Source organism: Taudactylus pleione, unplaced genomic scaffold, assembly GCF_031769625.1.
Source record: "Taudactylus pleione unplaced genomic scaffold, aTauple2 ptg000712l, whole genome shotgun sequence".
Lineage (NCBI taxonomy): Eukaryota > Metazoa > Chordata > Amphibia > Anura > Myobatrachidae > Taudactylus > Taudactylus pleione.
In genome coordinates, this window is record NW_028285114.1 from 248,035 (window position 1) to 267,631 (window position 19,597).

The 19,597-nt window shown below is 47.2% G+C and overlaps 1 protein-coding gene across 2 annotated transcripts in view; it reads right to left on the reverse strand.

Annotated features, from left to right (window-relative positions):
• LOC148477429 (exocyst complex component 5-like) overlaps positions 1-19,597 on the reverse strand; it is a 73,434-nt gene that overhangs the window by 28,234 nt on the left and 25,603 nt on the right. For both annotated transcript variants that reach the window (XM_088456763.1, XM_088456762.1), the window contains exon 4: positions 8,010-8,204. In XM_088456763.1, coding sequence (XP_088312889.1) covers positions 8,010-8,204 — 195 coding nt within the window. The remainder of the gene's footprint in view (positions 1-8,009; positions 8,205-19,597) is intronic.

The window sequence follows — 19,597 nt, forward strand, 5'->3', positions numbered from 1 at the left end:
AGTGTCAATATTATGGTTAAGACACCCATAACCAATTAAGGCCTAGCACGTACAAATATTAAATAAATTAATATTCCCCATTGAGTTAACTGGGAGTATAGCCAAAATGAAAGTATAAAACTCAGCAGAGAGAGAGGGAGGGGGAAGCAGTCGGAGGACAAAGGAGAGAGGACACACAACGAGGGTCTGGGGGTGCTGGTGCCATTGCCGTACATACTCTATGTATAAAATTGGCTGACTGGTATGCTACACTGGGTGTCACAAATTATTTTACAAGTATTCCCTACTGCTGTTAATATAACCTATGTTTTTGTTGTGAGTCTGCACTGGCAAAATACATGTATAATTAAGCTGTCTTTAAGTAAATGCATTGTCATTTATTTTAGAATCTGTATGTGTGAATTATTTCATTTCTCTTTGTGACGGGTAAGGTTTATAAGTAATCCATTATACATCGCGTTATCACCCTTTATAGTGGCTGTCCCTCAGATCGCAGAGGGGAGTGGCTTGATGACAATCACAGCCTTCCAGACTAAACATTTAAACGTCAGGAAAAAGGAGAGAAAGTATTAAAAAATAAGAGTTATGGTGTAACATACCTTTGTTAACTCTTTTTTTCGAGGTTCATAGGGTCCACAGGAACTACCACCTTGGGGTATGTAGTTGGAATAATCCATTGCACCAAACAGCTACAGCTTTTCAAGCTCCCAGCATGCACAGAACCTCTTGCCTATATACCCTGCACCAAGCCACAGGCAGTTTGTAAACAAGCCTAAGGGCAAGAGACAGAAAGTGGAGAAGGAAGTACAATGTACACAAGAAACACTCTCAAAAACCGAACAGGGAATCAGTGACACAAAAAGAAAGAAACAGATCCCAACTGAGGCCAGGTGCGTCAGGGTTGGTGTCCTGTGGACCCTATCAACCTAGAAGAAAGAGTTAACTAAAAGGTATGTTATACCATAACTCTTATTTTCTTCTTCAGGTTTCATAGGGTTCACAGGAACTACCTTGGGCATGTCTTAAAGCAGTTCCTTTAAGGGTGTGGACGCTCCTCAGCAGAGAGGAGAATCCGCTGCCCAAATGAAGCATCCTGGGAGGAAAAAGTATCAAATGCATAGAATTTGATGAAAGTGTGGACCGAAGACCAAGTCGCCGCCTTGCACAACTGTTCTACAGAGGAACCATGTCTAAACGCCCATGATGGTCCCACAGGCCGAGTAGAATGTGCTGTCACCGTGTTTGGAACAGGGAGATCAGTCTTAGTATGCACATGAGAAAAAGTCATACGCAGCCACCGAGCCAGAGTCTGCTTGTTAGCTGGCCAGCCTCGCTTATGAAAGCCATATAACACAAAAAATGCATCCGATTTTCTGATGAAATTGGTACGATCCACGAAGATATGAAGAGCTCGAACCACATCCAGTGAAGCTTCACCTACAGAAAGGCCAGAAGACAAAAGACTGGGACTACAATTTCTTCATTCATATTAAAACGGGATACGACCTTTGAAGGTAACACGCCATTGTACAGAGGACAGCTCTATTCTGGGGAAAAAAATCAAAAATGAACAGCGACATGAAAGTGCTGCCAAATCAGAAACTCTGCGAGCTGAGGAGATAGCGAGGAGAAAAAGCATCTTCGCTGTCATCCATTTGAGATCCACGGGGGTCCAAGGGTTCAAAAGGGGGAGCCTGCAGTGCCCCGAGAACCACGGATACCAATCGGTGTCATCGGAGGTTGCAGATGGAGAACACACTGAAAAAATGTTCTAACATCTGGCAGAGTGGCAATTCTGCACTGGAACCAAACTGACAAAGCAGAAACCTGAACTCTCAAAGTAGCCAGATGAAGATTTAAGTCTAGTGCAACCTGAAGAAAAGCAGGAACTCAGGAGACCCTGAAAACCTTAGGGTCATATTTTCTGTGGGAACACCAAAGAAAAAATGAATGCCAAATAACGTGACAGATGCGGGCCGAAGCAGGCTTCCTTGCCCTAAGCATTGTCTGAATCACGGAAGTAGAAAAACCTTTGGCTTTTAAGACTGAAGACTCAAGAGCCATGCAGTCAAAGCCAGCCAGGGTAGATCCGGATATAGGCAGGGACCCTACACTAGCAGATCCGGCCGTAGAGGAAGTGGACTGTCTATGGATAGCCCTGTCAGATCGGTGAATCAATGTGTCCCAGGCCAGGCAGGAGCCATTAGTATCATCCTGCCGCCCTCTTGCTTGAATTTTCTAACCGCCCTTGGGAGGAGGGAGATTGGAGGAAACAGGTATGCCAACCTGAAGCCCTACCTCACTGCCAGAGCGTCCACAAGGGCAGCTGAGGGGTCCCTTGTCCTGGACCCTTACCTGGGGACCTTGTGGTTGTGACGTGATGCTATGAAGTCTACGTCGGGTAGTCCCCACTTGTCCACCAGGAGCTGAGACACGTCCGGATGAAGAGCCCATTCTCCAGCATGTATGTCCTGACGACTTAGAAAGTCCGCTTCCCAGTTGAGGATTCCTGGTATGAATATTGCCGAGATTGCTGGAAGATGACATTCTGCCCAAACCAGAATGTTTGCCACTTCCCTCATGGCTGCCGGACTTCGTGTACCTCCCTGATAGTTAATGTAGGCCACTGCGGTTGCGTTGTCGGACTGAATCTGGACAGGCCTGCCCTGAAGGAGGCCCTGTGGCAGAATGAGCGGCTCTGTGAACCACACGAGGCTCCAAAATATTTAGGGCCAGGTGACTTTCCTGAGCTGTCCATCTTCCCTGAAAGGTGTGATGACCTGTCACCGCGGCCCATCCTCGCAGACTTGCATCAGTAGTGAGGAGTCCCCAATCTGGGATCCATAAGGGGCGATCCTTGTCTAAATGAGTCGTCTGCAGCCACCATGCAAGAAAGGCGCAAAACTCTGGTGAGATGCGGACCATTTGAGACTAATCAGTTGATACACATCCCAATGAGAAAGAATCCAACGTTGCAGGGTCCTGGAATGGAACTGGGCATAAGCCACCATGTCAAAGGTGGATACCATGGACCCCAGTACCTGCATTGCTAAGTGAACTGACACTTTCTGATTGCGGAGCAGTTTGCGTACCAATAATTGTAGGGCAGCAATCTTGTCCACTGGTAACATAATCCTTTGCCCCAGGGAATTCAGCTGCGCCACCAAATGTACTATCTGCTGAGTTGGAGAAAGCTAAGACTTCTTCCAATTGATTATGAAGCCATGCTCTTGCAGACAGGCAATGGTCATTTGGAGATGGTGTTTTACCCTTCCGGAGATTGTGCCAATATCAGATCATCGTCCAAGTATGGTAGTATCCTGACTCCTTGTCGCCTGAGATAAGCTGCCATGACTGCCATTATTTTGGTGAATACCCAAAGGGGTGTGGACAGACCGAAGGGCAGAGCCTGAAATTTGTAATGTTGCTGACACACCACAAACCTCAGAAACTTTTGGTGAGATCGTGCAATAGGTACATGCAGATACACATCCTGTATGTCTAGGGAAACCATGAAATTTCCAGGCTCCGTTGCCATCATCATTGACCGTTTGGGTTCCATACGGAATTTGGGCACATGGATGAATTTGTTGAGAGACTTCAGATTCAGAATAGGGCGATGAGACCAATTCGGTTTCAGAATCATAAACAATTTTGAATAACCACCCCTTCCCTGTTGCATCACAGGAACGGGGATTATAACTCCTGACCTCAGGAGGGCACCAATAGCTTCTTGGATGGCCAAGGCCTTGACTGGGTCTGAAGGAAGAGTTGTACTAAAAAACTTCAGAGAGGGGTGCCTCAGGAACATGAGGGTGTATCCATGAGACCACTTCTCGAACCCAAGCATCCGTAGTTGTCTGATGCCAGGGGCTAGAAAACTGGAGAAGTCAGCCTCCTACGCAGAGATCCCCCAGGGGGAAGCCCGTTCCATCAGGCAGCTGGCTTACCGTCCATCTTGGAGGCTGGACGTTTGACTGACCAAGATTTCCTGGTCTGCCTTTTCTTGCGGGAAATATCCTGTCTGGAGAAAGACTGGCCCTTTGCCTTTCCTTGCAAGCGGAAAGGACCGAAAGAACGACTGCCTAGACTTAGGGGTAGACGTAGATGGCAAACCAGCAGATTTAGATGCTGCCAGAGCAGTCACTATATTATCCAATTCCGGCTCAAACAGAACCTTCCCTACAAAAGGCAAGGACTCAAGGGCTCTCTTGGACCTCCACCTTCCAGGTTCTTAGCCACAGGGTCCTTCAAGTACCAAGGTTGCAGATACTTTAGAAGCCAAAATACCTACATCAACAACTGCTTCTCCAACATACGCAGCTGCTTCTCGCAATTGGCAGAGATAAGACAGCTATTCTCTGGTAGCATCTGACATACTATCTTCCAGAGACGTCGTCCATTCTTCCATGGCCTTGGCCACCCAGGCTACGGCCATAGCCGGCGTGGTAATAACTCCAGACAATGAAAAAACTGATTTCAAATAGTTTTCCATCTGTAATCTCCTTAAGTGAGGATGTGGAAGGAATAGGTAATGTAGAGCTCCGGATCAATCTAGTCAAACGAGCATCTACCGTTGGAGGAACTTCCCATTTGCTACACTCACCAGGTAAAAATGGGTACCGGGAAGTTAAATTCTTTGTCGCATGGAAACGTTTATCTGGAGTATTCCATGCTTCAGACATGAGATCAGTCAGTTGTTCAGACTGAGGGACCACCTTCTGACGCCTAAAGACCGGAGTCTTAGGTTTAGGCAGAACCTCCTCTTCCTCTATACTCAGGACAGTTCTACCTGCTCTCACCAGAGAGGGGACATCTACCGAGGATTGGTGGTCTTCCTCAACCGAGAAAGAACCAGAACTCTGAGTATCAGAGTCTGATGACAACGCTTTGTGAGGATCCTGAGGCAACGCCTGAGGGGATACTCTCTAATGCTTTCGCTTGACTACAACTGGACTATTCGCTTGCATTACCTGCTGAGAAGCTATAGATGGCAGCATACTCTGACTAGAGTGAGCATAAGCATCAAACCAAAAAGTCCACTAAATTCGACAAATCCTGAGACCAAGAGGCTACCCAAGGTGGTTCTTGCGGAGGTGCTGGTGTATGGATTGGAGAGGTGAATGTTTACAACAGACACCACAAAATCCTGCTCTGACAGGCCAGCCAAACAGGATTTACATGATACCAGCATAGGAGGCTCAACCTCCTTCTTCCCCATGCTCTTAGACATAACAAATGTATCACAGGTATAAGGTATAAATTAGGGATGTGCAGGCTCGGATAGGTTCGAGTTTGCACGTTGAGTTCGGATTTTTCCCTCCAAAAAAACGGAACCCAGGAAGAGGCTAAACGTCATCTTACATGGACGAACATCATCATTCCTGGACAAAAGTCCAGGAATGATGATGTTCGTCCATGTAAGATGACGTTTAGCCTCTTTCTGAGTTCCGTTTTTTTGGAGGGAAAAATCCGAACTCAACGTGCAAACTCGAACCTATCCGAGCCTGCACATCCCTAGTATAAATGCAATGTGACAGTCTTCACAAGTAAATGTGAACAGACAAATGGAAAACCCCCACACACCTGTACAGAGGGATGAGGAGAAACACAGTGATAGCTATATCTGACAGTTTAGAAAATAAAATACAGTGTCAATACAGCAGGTAGCATTAAAGTCATATACAATGCAAATCTAAAAATTCATATGTAAATGAATATGTAAATGGGCTCTGAATCAACTGACCAAACCCCCAGGGACTTAGTAGGATATAGCCTAACCCAAGGGAGACGCCTACAGGGGGACTGACCCACACCTCTGAGAACCAACAGCTTTCAGCAGCACACCATCGGTGAACTGCGAGTGTTTCAATACACGAGGTGGTCATAAATAACAAATCCGACGCGGAAACCAACACAGGAAGTTGCCTCTGGGTTGGGGGAGGAGCGGCCGGGGGAGCACCTATCTCCCCTAAGCTGCATTAATGGCATGGGTACGCTGGCCTCCCAGTAGTAGACGCTTACTAGTGTATCTACTACCCATCCCCGGCGTCAGACGATACGGCCCCGGTCGTAGTGAGGACTCGGCCCGCGGGCCCTCACAAGAAGCAGCCTCCGATGCCGTCTCCTACACTGGAAGCCAGGACTGCAGCGCACGATTCCCGGACAAGCGAGAAATCACCGTACCTTGTCATCTCCTTGGATCAGATTGCATTCTGGGCCCCAGCATCGCTGCTAGCTAAGATTCGCTGAGACCCGCCGAAATCCCCAAGGCCCGTTCAGGAGCTGGCGTTTCGGCATCAGCGCAGGTAGTAGGAGTCGTAGCACATGCGTCCTTTTGGACGCTTAGTACTAACACCACTCAGTATATAAAAGAACTAAGGTAAATCAAAAATATAAAAAAAGCCTAGGACTGCCTAAGCAGTCCCGCTGTTATAACAGGTGCCTCTGGATACTTGCCAAGCACCAAACAGAAAAACTGCGGCTGGCAGCATAGTATATAGGGAGGAGGTCCTGTGCATGCTGGGAGCTTGAAAAGCTGTAGCTGTTTGGTGCAATGGATTACTCCAACTACATACCCAAAGGTAGTTCCTGTGAACCCTATGAAACCTGAAGAAGAAACTTCCCCCATTCGGACACACACAGACACTGAGTCCCGTTTCAAATTATATGACCACAGAGATGTTATTCTCTGGTGAACAAGCATGATCAGAAAACACATCTGTACTGCAAATATTAAGGCTAGTTATTTGATGGGGTAGGTTGTCTGTTTTTCAATTGGTATTATTGTTGGGATAACATAATTCCTACACATTTTATGTTTTTCATTCAAAAAGTTAAAAAAAACCACAACATTTTGTTTTCATGTACAACTACACATGTAGAACCACGGTGCTATTGTGTGGCTTTGTTCTTTAGGAGATGTGTCATTATGAACCCAGTGAGTGTTCCACTGGGTCTTATCTGGTCTTGGCAGACATGCTGGAGCCAGGTTGCACATGGTGACCAAGATGAAGAAGGGACTGGAACAGGTCATCAGGACAAACAAGGTGGTGTGCATTATCGCAAGGTCTAAACACTCTTTGCAATGCTGGTGGTGGTGCTGTTGGATGTTATCTGGTCAGTTCTGATGCAGAATCAGCTGTAAGGAAGACGCAGAATGGCAGGGATTGGGCACAGGTAGTAATAGCCTCTGTGGACTTTGCTATTTACAATGAGTTTAGTTTCTGCCACATGGGTAGGGCAGTGAAAAGTGTGGCTTAGTAGATGAGAAGTAGTAACTAAGACAAAGGCAATCACGAGGTACAGGAGTCTATGTAACTTGTAATGTGGGGAAACCTGTTTTTGTCGCATTTATGCTTCTTTTGTGTTTTCACATAACAAGGTACCACGACGCATAAGGAGGACCTACAGGCATTCTGGCTGGGCAAAAAGAGCCAAACATTATTCCTCACAATAGGAATAAAATGCAAAGTTGTTTTTGGTTAATCATGAAATAAATGAGAGATAACCAGGTTACTACAACAAATAGATATAATAAGAGTAATTTGAAGGTAATAGCTCAATTCAGCATTTGAATTTCAGTATATATTGTACATCCTCTTAGATTAATTTATCTGCAAGACAAATGGGTCTTAAGTGTCATCAATCATTTCCTATATTAAGCTATTAAAAACATTGTATTACCTTTAAAATGTGTTTTAACACATTGTTATAAAACCTCTATAAGGGAGAGAAAAAAAAACACGCGCCTGTATGTTTGCTGAAAAGAACATAAATCAGCTAGGCAGAAAATCTATCATAAAAAAAGACCAGCTAACAACATTTGAAAGTATAAATAAATAGGGAAAAGCTCAGCAGGATTACATTGTAAATGCACACTTGTGAACAATTAAACTTTAACGAGTCAGTCTTTCAACGGCTGTAAGTGTGACCAGCACAAGTTGAAGCAATTTGGGCAACGCTGCTTGTCGCTTGCAATCACTTCACGCCCTGTTGGTAGCCATTACCTTTTCAGAGTTGTTAAACAAATCAGACTGCAGATTTCCATCCAGAAACTCATTAAAATAGGTCATCAGTTTTTGCGCCTCTACCGCTCGCTGCCGTGGCGTGTTTACCCCCTCCAGCTGGTCACCAAGATGGCACACCTTTGTTGCCACATAGCTGATGTGCTCGTCAAGCTCTTGGAAATGCTGAAAGGCAACCTGAAAAAATGATGAGCACTGTTCAGTTTATTATGCACACACAGTGTACAATTAGTAATAAATGGATTCCTAATTTTACTTTTGATATAATGCTTGGCCCTTTTATAGGCATGAGGAGTCATAAATAAAGCACTAGGTTACTTACCTCTACCCAAAGCAAAATGTATAATTAGCAATGGGAAGAGTCTTTAAAATTGCATTTATCTTATGTAAGAAACAGCTAAATCATCTTTACTTATAGTCCCTAAAGAAATATCCAGTAGTCATTGAATAAAGCCGGCATGCTTATATCATATAGCTTGCTCTGTTGAAATAGTTTCATGTTGCATTAATGTAACTAGTACCTTTGTTGCTCAAATACAAACTCAAAGTTTGTGTACATACATGAAACTCTCCTGCCGAATATTTTGAATCATCTTGGCCAGCATGGACAGAGAGGAAAACAGATTACCAACTGGAAGGACCAGGGTGCCATTAAAACATCCACCAAGGGCAACTTCTTTTTGAGTCGGGAAGCCTTGAGGTCTATATCGGGCATCCTACAATGATCAGAGATCCTTCGAAAAACATCCTGGAGATCCCATTCCCCGGGATGGACAGTGTGGCAACTGAGAAAGCCCGTCTCCCAGTTGACTACTATTGGAATGTAGACAGCCGAAATGGCAGGAACCCAGAGTTCCGCCCAAGTGAGGTTGTGAGCTACCTCCTCCATCGCTGGAAATGGAAAGAACTGCATCAGACTTGGACAGCAGCCCTGGGGATGCATGTCCTGACTCAAAGCACCATAGCCAACTAGGCTGGCATCTGTGGGGAATAAGGTCCAATACCAAATCGAGATGAGGGGCCCCTTGGCTAGATTCTGGGACTGAAGCCACCACTGCAGTGACTGGCGAGTCTGAAGAGCCAGTCGGAAGAACTGTCTGTACAAGCAGGGCTCTGTAGAGCATGGAACCTGACATAAGGGATCACTTCTAATGACGCCACCATCTTTTCCAGGAGTTGCATACACCTGAGAATCAAGATCTGGGGTTGGTGAAGAAGCGATCTTACCAAAGTCTGGAGGTTCTGAATCTTCCGCAGAGGAAAAAGTAGACATATGGTAAGAACTTACCCTTGTTATCTCTTTTTCTACGAGGTCCATAGGGTCCACAGGATGACCTTGGGGTGTAGGTGATGCAGAGTCATCCAAGTGCCTTACACAGTAAATTTTTCTCCCAGGATGCAAAGGGTCTCCCTCTATAACCTGCCCCCGGGCTGGAGGCTTCTCAGTTACGTAGCAAGCCAAAGGAGGATAAAAGAGAGCAGAAAGTCTGGAACACACTAGAATCACATTCTCACACAGAAGGAGCCCGGAAAACCGGTGACAGGAGGAAAGCCCAACTGGAGCACAGGTGCGTCAGGGCGGGTGCCCTGTGGACTTCGTATAAAAAGAGAAAACGAGGGTAAGTTCTTACCATATCTCTAATTTTCTACTTCAGGATCCATAGAAGGTCCACAGGGTGACCTTGGGGATTCCCAAAGCAGTACCCTCAAGGGCGGGGACTTTCCTGTGCAGAAAGGAGAATCTGCCACCTGAAGAAAGCATCCTGAGTGGCAAAGGTATCAAAAGAGTAATACCTCAAAAAGGTCTGGATAGAACACCACGTGGCCGCCCTACAAAGCTGTACAGCCGAGGCACCATGACTAGCTGCCCACGACGGGCCCGCAGACCGAGTAGAATGAGCAGTCCTCTCTTGTGGAAACCATAAAGTACAAACAAGGAGTCTGATTTCCAGAGAGAACTGGTATGATCCAGATAAATATTGAGGGCACGTACCACATCCAATGAGGCTTCCCCTGCCAAGAGGTCTGGGGAGTTAAAGAGCAGCACAATCATTTCCGCATTAATGTGGAAACTAGAGACCACCTTAGGAAAGAACCCAGGAACTCTTCTGGAAGAAGCAATGGCCAGAAGAAAAACAGTCTTGGCAGTAAGCCATTTGAGGTCCACTGAGCCCAGTGGTTCAAAGGGAGGGCCCTAAGGACAACAACCAAACCCCAAGGCGCTGCAGGAAGGACAAAGGGAGGCTTGATACGAAGGACCCCCTGCACAAAAGTGCGGATGTCAGGAAGAGGAGCAATCCTTCACTGGAACCACACTGAAAGGGCCGAGATATGGACCTTCAGTGTAGCAAGGCGGAGACCAAGGTCCCAACCCGCCTGCAGGAAAGCCAACACTCTGGATATCCTTAACACCTGGGGGTCATAACTTTTTGAATGACACCATTCAATATACGTATGCCATACCCTGTGGTAAATTCTGGCAGAAGCAGGTTTACGTGCTCTGAGCATGGTGTTAACCACAGAGCCAGAAAAACCCTTGGACTTTTAGAGAGGGATGTCTCAAGACCCAAGCCATCAAAGACAGACGACTGAGATCTGGGTAGAGGCAAGGACCTTGAGACAACAGGTCCGGACGTTGAGGCAACAGCCACGGAGTGTCGATGGAGAGACTCCGAAGATTACAATGGACGTCGGGGCCACGCTGGAGGCACCAGCAGGACCGTGCCACCCTCTTGTTTGAACTTCCGAATTACTCGAGGAAGGAGGGAGATTGGAGGAAACAGGTACACAAACTGGAAGGTCCACTTGACTGACAGAGTCTACCAAGAGAGCTCTGGCATCTCTTGTCCTGGACACGTACTGAGGCAGCTTGTGATTTAGTCGAGAGACCATGCGGTACACGTCTGGAAGGCCCCCACTTGTCCACTAGGAGCTGAAACACTTCTTGGTGAAGAGACCATTCCCCGGGATGCACGTCGTGACAGCTGAGGAAGTCCGCTTCCCAATTCAGCACTCCTGGAATGACCACCGCCGATATGGCTGGTAGATGGCCTTCCCCCCATGTCAGAATGCGTGACACCTTGGTCATTGTCGCCTGACTTAGAGTTCCTCCTTGATGGTTTAGGTAAGCCACTGTCATGGCGTTGTCTGACTGCACTTGCACGGGCATTCCGTGAAGCAGCAGCCTGGCTTGTTGTAGGGCCCTGAAAACTGCCCAAAGTTCCAATATGTTGATTGGTAGCGCAGATTCCTTTGCGGTCCGCCTTCCCTGAAAGGAGGGTGAACCTGTCACTGTGCCCCAACCTCGAAGACTGGCATGCATCGTCAGAAGGACCCAGTCTGAGATCCAAAAGGGACGCCCCCTGGTGAGATGGATTGTCTGTAGCCACCAAGTCAGAGAGCAACAGGGCTCCCAGATGGAGCATCCTTTGAGAAGGAATCAGTGAGGACTTCTTCCAATTTATCAACCACCCAGTGTACCTGGAGCACAAATATCGTTATCTGCAGGTGGTGGTGAAGCTCCTCTGGGGACTCTGCTAGTAGCAAGAGATCGTTCAGGTAAGGTAACAGGCGGATACCCTACAGCCGCAAATGGACTGCCATTACCACCATGACCTTTGAAAACAGCAGAGATGCAGTGGCAAGGCCAAATGGCAGAGCCTGGAACTGGAAATGCTGTTGTGACACAGCGAACCTGAGAAAACATTGGTGAGCTGAAATAATCAGAATATGCAGGTATGCATCTTGAATATCCAGGGATACCATAAAATCCCCGGGTTCCATAGCCAATACAACGGAGCTAGGGTTTCCATTCTGAACCTGGGTACCCTGAGGAATTTGTTCAGGGACCAGAGTTTGAGAATAGGACGATAAGAACGGTTTGGTCTCTGGACTAGAAAAAGGCTGGAATAATAACCCATTCCCACAACGGGACCGGTACAATGACCCCTGCCTGCAGCATGAATTGTAGCACCTCTTGAATAGCCAAAACCTGAGTTCTAGCCCTACCTGGGGCCCGATAGGTCCGAAAGGACGGAGTCCGAGCCCCTGAAGAATCTCGGAGGCTTCCCACAAGAGTCAGCTGTTCTCTGATAGCATTTGGGACTAAAGTTGTTTCTAGGCTATTAGCCAAACATTCCATGGCCCGAGCCACCCAGCAAATGGCCATAGCTGGTCTGCACGCAGCCCCCGAAAGGGAATAAACAAATTTAAGACAGACCTCTACCTTCCTATCTGTAGAATCCTTCAGAGACGACATTGGTAGCATTGCGCTTTTTACCAAGTGTGTGACATGGGAATCCACCACCGGTGGAGTCTCCCACTTGGTAAAATAATTCTCAGCAAAAGGATAAGCAGAGACTAGACACTTCTGCGACTGATAACGCCTTCCCTGGCGTTTTCCATGCTATCTCCAAGTGATCCACAAGTTGGTCAGACAATGGAAATATAGCCTCAGTCACCCTTTCTTCCATGAAACATGCATGCGAAGACTTAGGCGCAGGAGGCTCATCCTCCTCAATGATCAGGGCTGCCTTCACAGCCTGTATCAAACCTGGAATATATATTTTTGACTTCACCCCTGCCTCTTGAGCAGGGGTCTAAGAGTCAGACTCATCCAGGAGAAAGTCCATCATCAGATGATACATCATCTTCATCCCACAAAGTAGATTGTGACAACAGCAAGACCCTTTTAGCTGGTCTGCTGACCTCAGTCGCACCTTGCAATACAGCGGGAACTGTATTAACCCACTGGGGGAGCAACACCTGTGTGGGTGCAGATGGTTGCAGCAAGTTATGCGCTGGCAAAAGATGCTGCTGTTGAAAACCGAACTGTGGAAACACAGGAGCGCCTGCCAAACGCCCCGCAATGGTTGTCAGTGCTTTTGCAAAGCACTCCCATGGCGGCTCTTGCTGGGCGGCAGAGGGACCTGGAGAGGTATAATACCGCAAACATAACTCCTCAGAGGCTATGTCCCCCGCCCCTAATATTGCTGTACATTTCTTACAAAGCAGTTTACTAGTAGCCAAATTAGGCATATCATTCTCACTGCCAGTCAAAGTGAAGAGGATACCCAAGGTCACAGCCTGCGGCTTTAGCCACACCCGCACACCACCAGTGCTATGGCTCAGAATAGCAGAATAAGTACAGGGATAGCAAAAAAATGACTGACAGTTATAGAAAGAGACAGACAGCGCCAGCATACAGTCACAGACAAATGCAGACCACCACCACCTGCACTTAATGGCACTTTTTGGTCAACTATGTTTGTCCAGTGCGCATGCGCACGAGGGAGCCGGCTCCTTCGTGCGCATGCGTGAGACCCGCTACGACCGACAGCGCCGGTCGTAGCGGGTCTCTTTCCAAAGGGGGCGAGCTGTCGATGTTGATTGACAGCTCGCCCCGTTTGGAAGGCGGGCCGGGGGGGTGGCAGCCCAAACGGAGGCGTTCCCATGGGAACGCCTGCCGTTTGGGGGAGGCCCCACTGACATCACTAGTGATGTCAGTGAAGAGCTTCCGGCTCTGACAGAGCCAGAAGCTCTCCGGAGTTACGACAAGTGAGAACCTACCCTAGGGTCTCGTCGTAAGCCCCGATGGTCGCGATGGTCTATGACCATCGCGGCCATCACCCTAGCGGTCGTTAGAGCTGTGGGTGTAAACCCACAGCCTAACGACCGAAACAGAGGCGGCCGGTCAGGATGCAAGCGGCCGCCCAGTTTCTGAACGACCGCTTGCATCCTCCGACCGCCTCTGAATTAGGGCCTTAGTGTCTAGTAGAACAAAGTGCTACATACTGAGACCACCATCAGGAGGAGAGGTATGGATGGGGAACACCCAGCCAGGAGAGATGGACAGCGAAGAAATCATGGGGGGTGGAGCAGGAAGAAGGAAGCTGTCACAGTTCAGCCAGGTAGCGGTGGAAAGGTGCGCTGTGCAGCAGGGAGGGGCCTCCCCTGGCCAGCGATGAACCCCTAGGACGCTGGAGCGTTCCCGCCAACTCCAGGCAGCTTTGTGGAAGCACAGGACTCAGTGCCTGGTTCCACACACTGTCAACCCCAGGGAGTCCCCAGCACTGGAGGAAAAAAGCCTGCGATTTGGCACGCACCACCGTGGCATGTGTCGCTTACCTTCTGCCCGTAGCATCCGGCCACAGTCTAGGGATCTCTGCTAGCCAAGACCCCAGAGGCCCGCCGAGATCTCCGAATCAGTACCGGTGTCTCGGCGCAGCGGGGTAATGACACGGCAGTGCGAATACCACTGTACTATCCGCGCTGCCACACTAGAAGAATCTTCAAACTTCAGGGGCTGTTTAGCAACAGCCCCACTACTTGTTCAGTGACCTGGGCACCCAACGAAACTGAGAAGCGTCCGGCCCGGGGCCGGGGTATAGAGGGAGACCCATTGCATCCTGGGAGACAAATTTACTGCGTAAGGTGCCCGGATGACTCTGCATCACCTATACTCCAAGGTCACCCTGTGGACCTTCTATGTGTCGTTTAGGAGGCAAACGGGTATGAGGTTGGATTTTGGATAATTTACGATCCACCCAGAGTGTCCACCACCACCTGCAGATGCGCCTTAGAAAAGAGTCCATGACCTTTGTGAACACTATGGGGGCTGTGGATAGACCAAAGAGCAAGGCTCGGAACTGAAAATGTAGTTAGCCGACCATAAAGCGAAGCATCTTCTGATGGACCTCCCACATAGGAATGTGGAGATAGGCATCCTTGCTGTATAAAGACGCAGAGAATTACCCTTCCCCCATTGCGCTGATTACTGACAGCAGAGACTCCATCTTGAAACATGTCAACTCGAGGTGTGGATATAGCGGTTTCAAGTTCAGCATTGGACTGAAAGAAGTTTGGCTTGTCCACTAGGAAGAGATTTGAGTAAAAAGCCAACTTCTGTTGGTGTACGGGAACTGGAACAATAACGCCTGAATTTAATAGAGAATGAACCGTACCCCATAGTCGTCTGTTTTATTGGGTCTTGATGGTATAGGATTGGAGAAGAATCATCTGGGACTGGGGCCTTCCAAATCTAGAATGTAATCTCAGTCCAAAATGCCCACACCCAACAATCCGATGCAGACTCAAACCAGACATCCCGGAATTAGAGTAAACAGGGCCCGTAACACCGAAGGGGTGGAATTGGGCTCCCTGAGTGTCAGGCGGATTGTTTTTCCCCCAGCTTAGTGCTGGGTTTACGAGGAGCAACAGACATGAATTTAACTCCTGTGAAAATAAGTAAATTAGACCCCTGAAAGAGGGAAATCTACACCGCACTTGACATGCTAAAAGATTGAAAACTAGGGGGGTCTAACGACTTGGGGGGTCAAAACTGGCAGATATGGGCTCAAGTTCTGGCCCAAAAACAGAGTCTCCTACAAATGAAACCGCTTACAAGGTATGCTTTGATTCTAAATCTTCCTCCCAAGATCTGAGCCAAAGCGCTTCCATAGACAGAACAGAGATTCTTGATTGTGATTGTGAGGCCACATCTAGTGCTGCATCATTCATTTAGGTGGAAGCTTGTGTATTTGGTCAAACAAAGTGAGCAGCTCTGGGTAATCTCCCTCAGACTGTAAACCCAAAGCTAATTGCTCTATCTAAGATTCCAGAGCCTTGTTGACCCATGTCATACCTAAAACTGGGCAAAGAGAGGCCGCTGCAAAGCAAAAAATTGATCTGAGCAAGGCCTCACTATCAGCCTGATCCCATAAGGTCACTGCTTGTGCCGTAGGGATAATTGTAGACTTGACTAGTCTGGCAATAGGAGTATCTACCCAAGGTGAAACATACCAAATAGTATGGTCTTTCTCCATAAAAGAATAAGCAGACCTGAAATGTAGAACCTGGAATTTCCTATCAAGTTTAAACCAAGCCTATCTCAAAACATCCAAAAAATGTGAAAAGGCCAGAAAAGTTAGAACCGGTTTCTTTTTACGTTTAAATAAGGAATAAGATGGTCTTGCCTCAGAAACCTATTCTTCTTGAATATTTAGGGTCTAGTGAACTGCAGCAATTAAATCTTGAATGTCCAAACTTAATCGAGATTCTTCTTCCAACCAGTTTGATCCTCCCAGTCAGGTTCACTATTTCCCCCTCCTCTTGAGAAGAATCCGCCGATTCAGATTTGCCTTAAAAAAACAGGACTATGCGGCCGGGAACGCTTCCTAGCTACGAAAGCTCAAGCAGAGGTTATCTTATCCATGGAAGCCGGGACCATAGAGAGACATCTCTCAATATTACGGGCCAACAATGGCTCTCCTGAAAAATCATAAGAAGGAAGAGGATCCTGCTGAGCTCCTGGAAGAATCACTGACCTCCGATTGGCAATCCACTCGTCCTGTAAGGTCCGCAATGACGTGCGCCATGGACTTAGGCCATTCCGGAATTGCCGACTCACGTGTCAGGTCCCTGGATGGCTTGCCAAGGACCTCAGGTTCACAAAGTGTGCAAAGGGCCACAGGTTCTGTGGAACCTTTGGATGATTTTGCACCACATTTGGAATATACATTTAAAAAAAAAAGCAGAGGAAGACCCCTGTTTTGCCTTTGGAAGCTTTCTCTCCCTTTACCATCATGTTGTATAAGAGACAAATACAATGGATAGATTTGTGCACAATAAAGAACCTGCCTAAGGGCCCAATTCACCACAGATCGCAACTGCAACAGCGTACGCAGATCGTCCGACGGTGCTTACTGCGCATGCATATGCGTGAGTTAGCATTGCGATCACTTATGCAGATACAAAGCCATCGCAGATCGAGGGACGGGACATCAGCGTTTGGGGGTGGGGACATCGGAGTGCTTGGAGAAATGCAAGCGTGCCTGTCTGTTTGACCGCCGTTTCCTGGGCGTGCATAAATTAGCCACTGCGACGGCATACGCAGCTTGAGCACTCACTGCATGCGACGACAGTTGCGATTTCTGAGTAAGGTCAGACCTGTTGTAATTGTGTGTGAGGGGCCGATGTTACTCAATGTACACGCAGGTCTGCGAGGCCTTACGGATTTGGGAAAGCGGTAGTGGGCGTCTCTATGCTGGCTTTGCGATTGCAAACATTAGCATATTTTCGCAGCAGATCTGCGTGTGTAATCGCAGCTGTGATCGCAATAGCAATCCGTAGTGAATCAGGCCCTAAGTTACCAAGGAAAAAGTGCAGGTATTAAATAACTAGTCCACTAAGAAGCTGTGTATGCATGCATATATATATACACACACACACACACACACACATTATATATATATATATATATATATATATATATATATATATATATATATATATATATATATATATATGTGTGTGTGTATATATATTTATTACAGACAAATGATAAAGCTTGTCTATATATATATATATGTATATATATATATATATATATATATATATATATTATATACACACACACATATATATATATCACACACACACACATTATATATATGTGTATATATATATATATATATATATATATATATATATATATATATATATATACATATATATATATATTACAGACAAATGATAAAACTTGCCTAAAAATGCTGCGTAGTAACAGTTACAGCAGACTATTCTGCTTAAAGACCCATATAAACAAAGGCATAAGGCTAGAAAGTGGATTTAAGTTGCCATTAACTAAGGAGAAATACAAGGTAACCAAAGTATGTAAGCAAAGTTACATCCAAGCGCTGAGCTCAGAAACCAAAACCTAGCAGAGCCAGTGTCAAACCCTTCTGCAAACACTCCGCTGTACAGGATTTGAACCCCTCTGTGTAAGGGTGTCTCATCGTCTTGCTTCAGCCCTGAAAAGACTGCCAAGGAGGAAAGAAGAGGAGCGACATGCAAAGCAGCACTGGGAGGAAAGGGGATTCTGCCACCTAAACCTTTCCCGGGATGTGAAGGACAATATAGACTGACTAATTACACGGTCAAAAGTTCTGCAGTCGGAACTTCAGTGATGCAGCCCACCACTACTACTAAGGAGGATGTGGCTACCTTACCACAAGGGACATCCGTAGAGTACCCCAGCGCTACTTCTGGGAAGGCTGTGGCTGCCTCACTTGAACGGAGAGATCTCCCACAGCTTAAAAAGTATCCACAGTGGTACCTGACGCGCTAATGAGACTCCGGTCCTCTGAGCCCAATGTGGTCAGACTCATCCCTGTTGCGGAAAGCTGGGCAGTGGGATCAGACTATTTAATGAAGAGACTCCCGCTCTGAGATTGCCTGAGCCCTGTAAACACGGTCTGAAGCATAGAAGTAAAAATAAGATTAAAATATATAAAGCTACAGTAAAATCGTGTCTTACTCCATAGCTACTAAAGAAAGAGGAGATTTATGTTCTTTCCTGTTAAATACCTTGCTTTGAGTCCATGGGGACACAGGCTTTACACTGGGTATAGGTGGTGAGCTTGGCACCACATGATTAACTCTTTTCCTAGCAGCCCAGGCTCTCCCCTATTCCACCCCCTAGACAGCCTAGAGGTCCACTTAAGTTAACAAGCCCAAGGCATAGAGGAAGAGGAAAAAGAAGGATGACGGCGCACACACACACACACACACACACACACGAGGTGAAAAGGGAAACAGATAACAGTGCAAAAAACACCCCGCAAGCCAGGCGCGTCAGGGCGGCTTGCAGGGTTTTTTACCTGAAAAACCAAAGAAAAGAGCCACCTGAGGAACAAACTGTTTTAGCTGAAGGACACCCTATAGTAAAGTCTGTATATCTGGCAATAGTGCAATCTGTCTCTGGAAGAGGACAGAAAGGGCTGAAAACTGTACCTTTAAAGAGAAAAGGTGGAGGTCCAAATCCAGAACCACCTGCAAGAAAGACAGTACTCTCGACAGACTGAAGGATCTGGGGTTGAAACCTAGAGTCGAACACCAATCAAAGTATGTTTTCCCAAAAACACTGTGGCAAGTCCTGGCCAAGGAAAGCTTCCTGGCGAGAAGCGTGGTACGAATGACAGAGCGGGAGAAAGCCTTAGCTCTTAGGACGAATGTTTCAAGATCCACCACATCAAAGCAAGACAGCCTAGGTCCAGGTCCAAATGGAGGCACAGGCCCTGAGACAGCAGACACAGCCTGAGAGGAAGATGCAGCAGAGGCTAGATGGAGAACCAGAAGGTCCTCGTCTCAAGCCCTGCTTGTCCAATCCAGAGCCACGAGAACCACAGTGCAGTCTTTCAACTTCAATTTACGGAAAAACCAGCGGAATCATTGAAATTGAAGGAAAGGTCCACCGAACCGCTAGGGCATAAAATAAAATAGCTCAGGCATCCCGGTGCGCGAACAGTATTGCGGCAGCTTGTGGTTATGTCGAGATGCCATCTTGTCGATGTCTTGCAGGCCCCAGCGCAGAACTAGGAGCTGAAAGACGTTTGGGTGCAGCATCTACTCAGAGTGAACGTCCTGGCGGCTTAGAAAGTCCGCCTCCCAGGTTTGGGCTCCGGGGATGTAGATTGCTGACAGAGCAGGTAGATGATGCTCTGCCCACTGAAAAATGCAACACACCTTTATGGTTCCGCGACTGTGGGTACTGCTCTGATGGTTTATGTAGG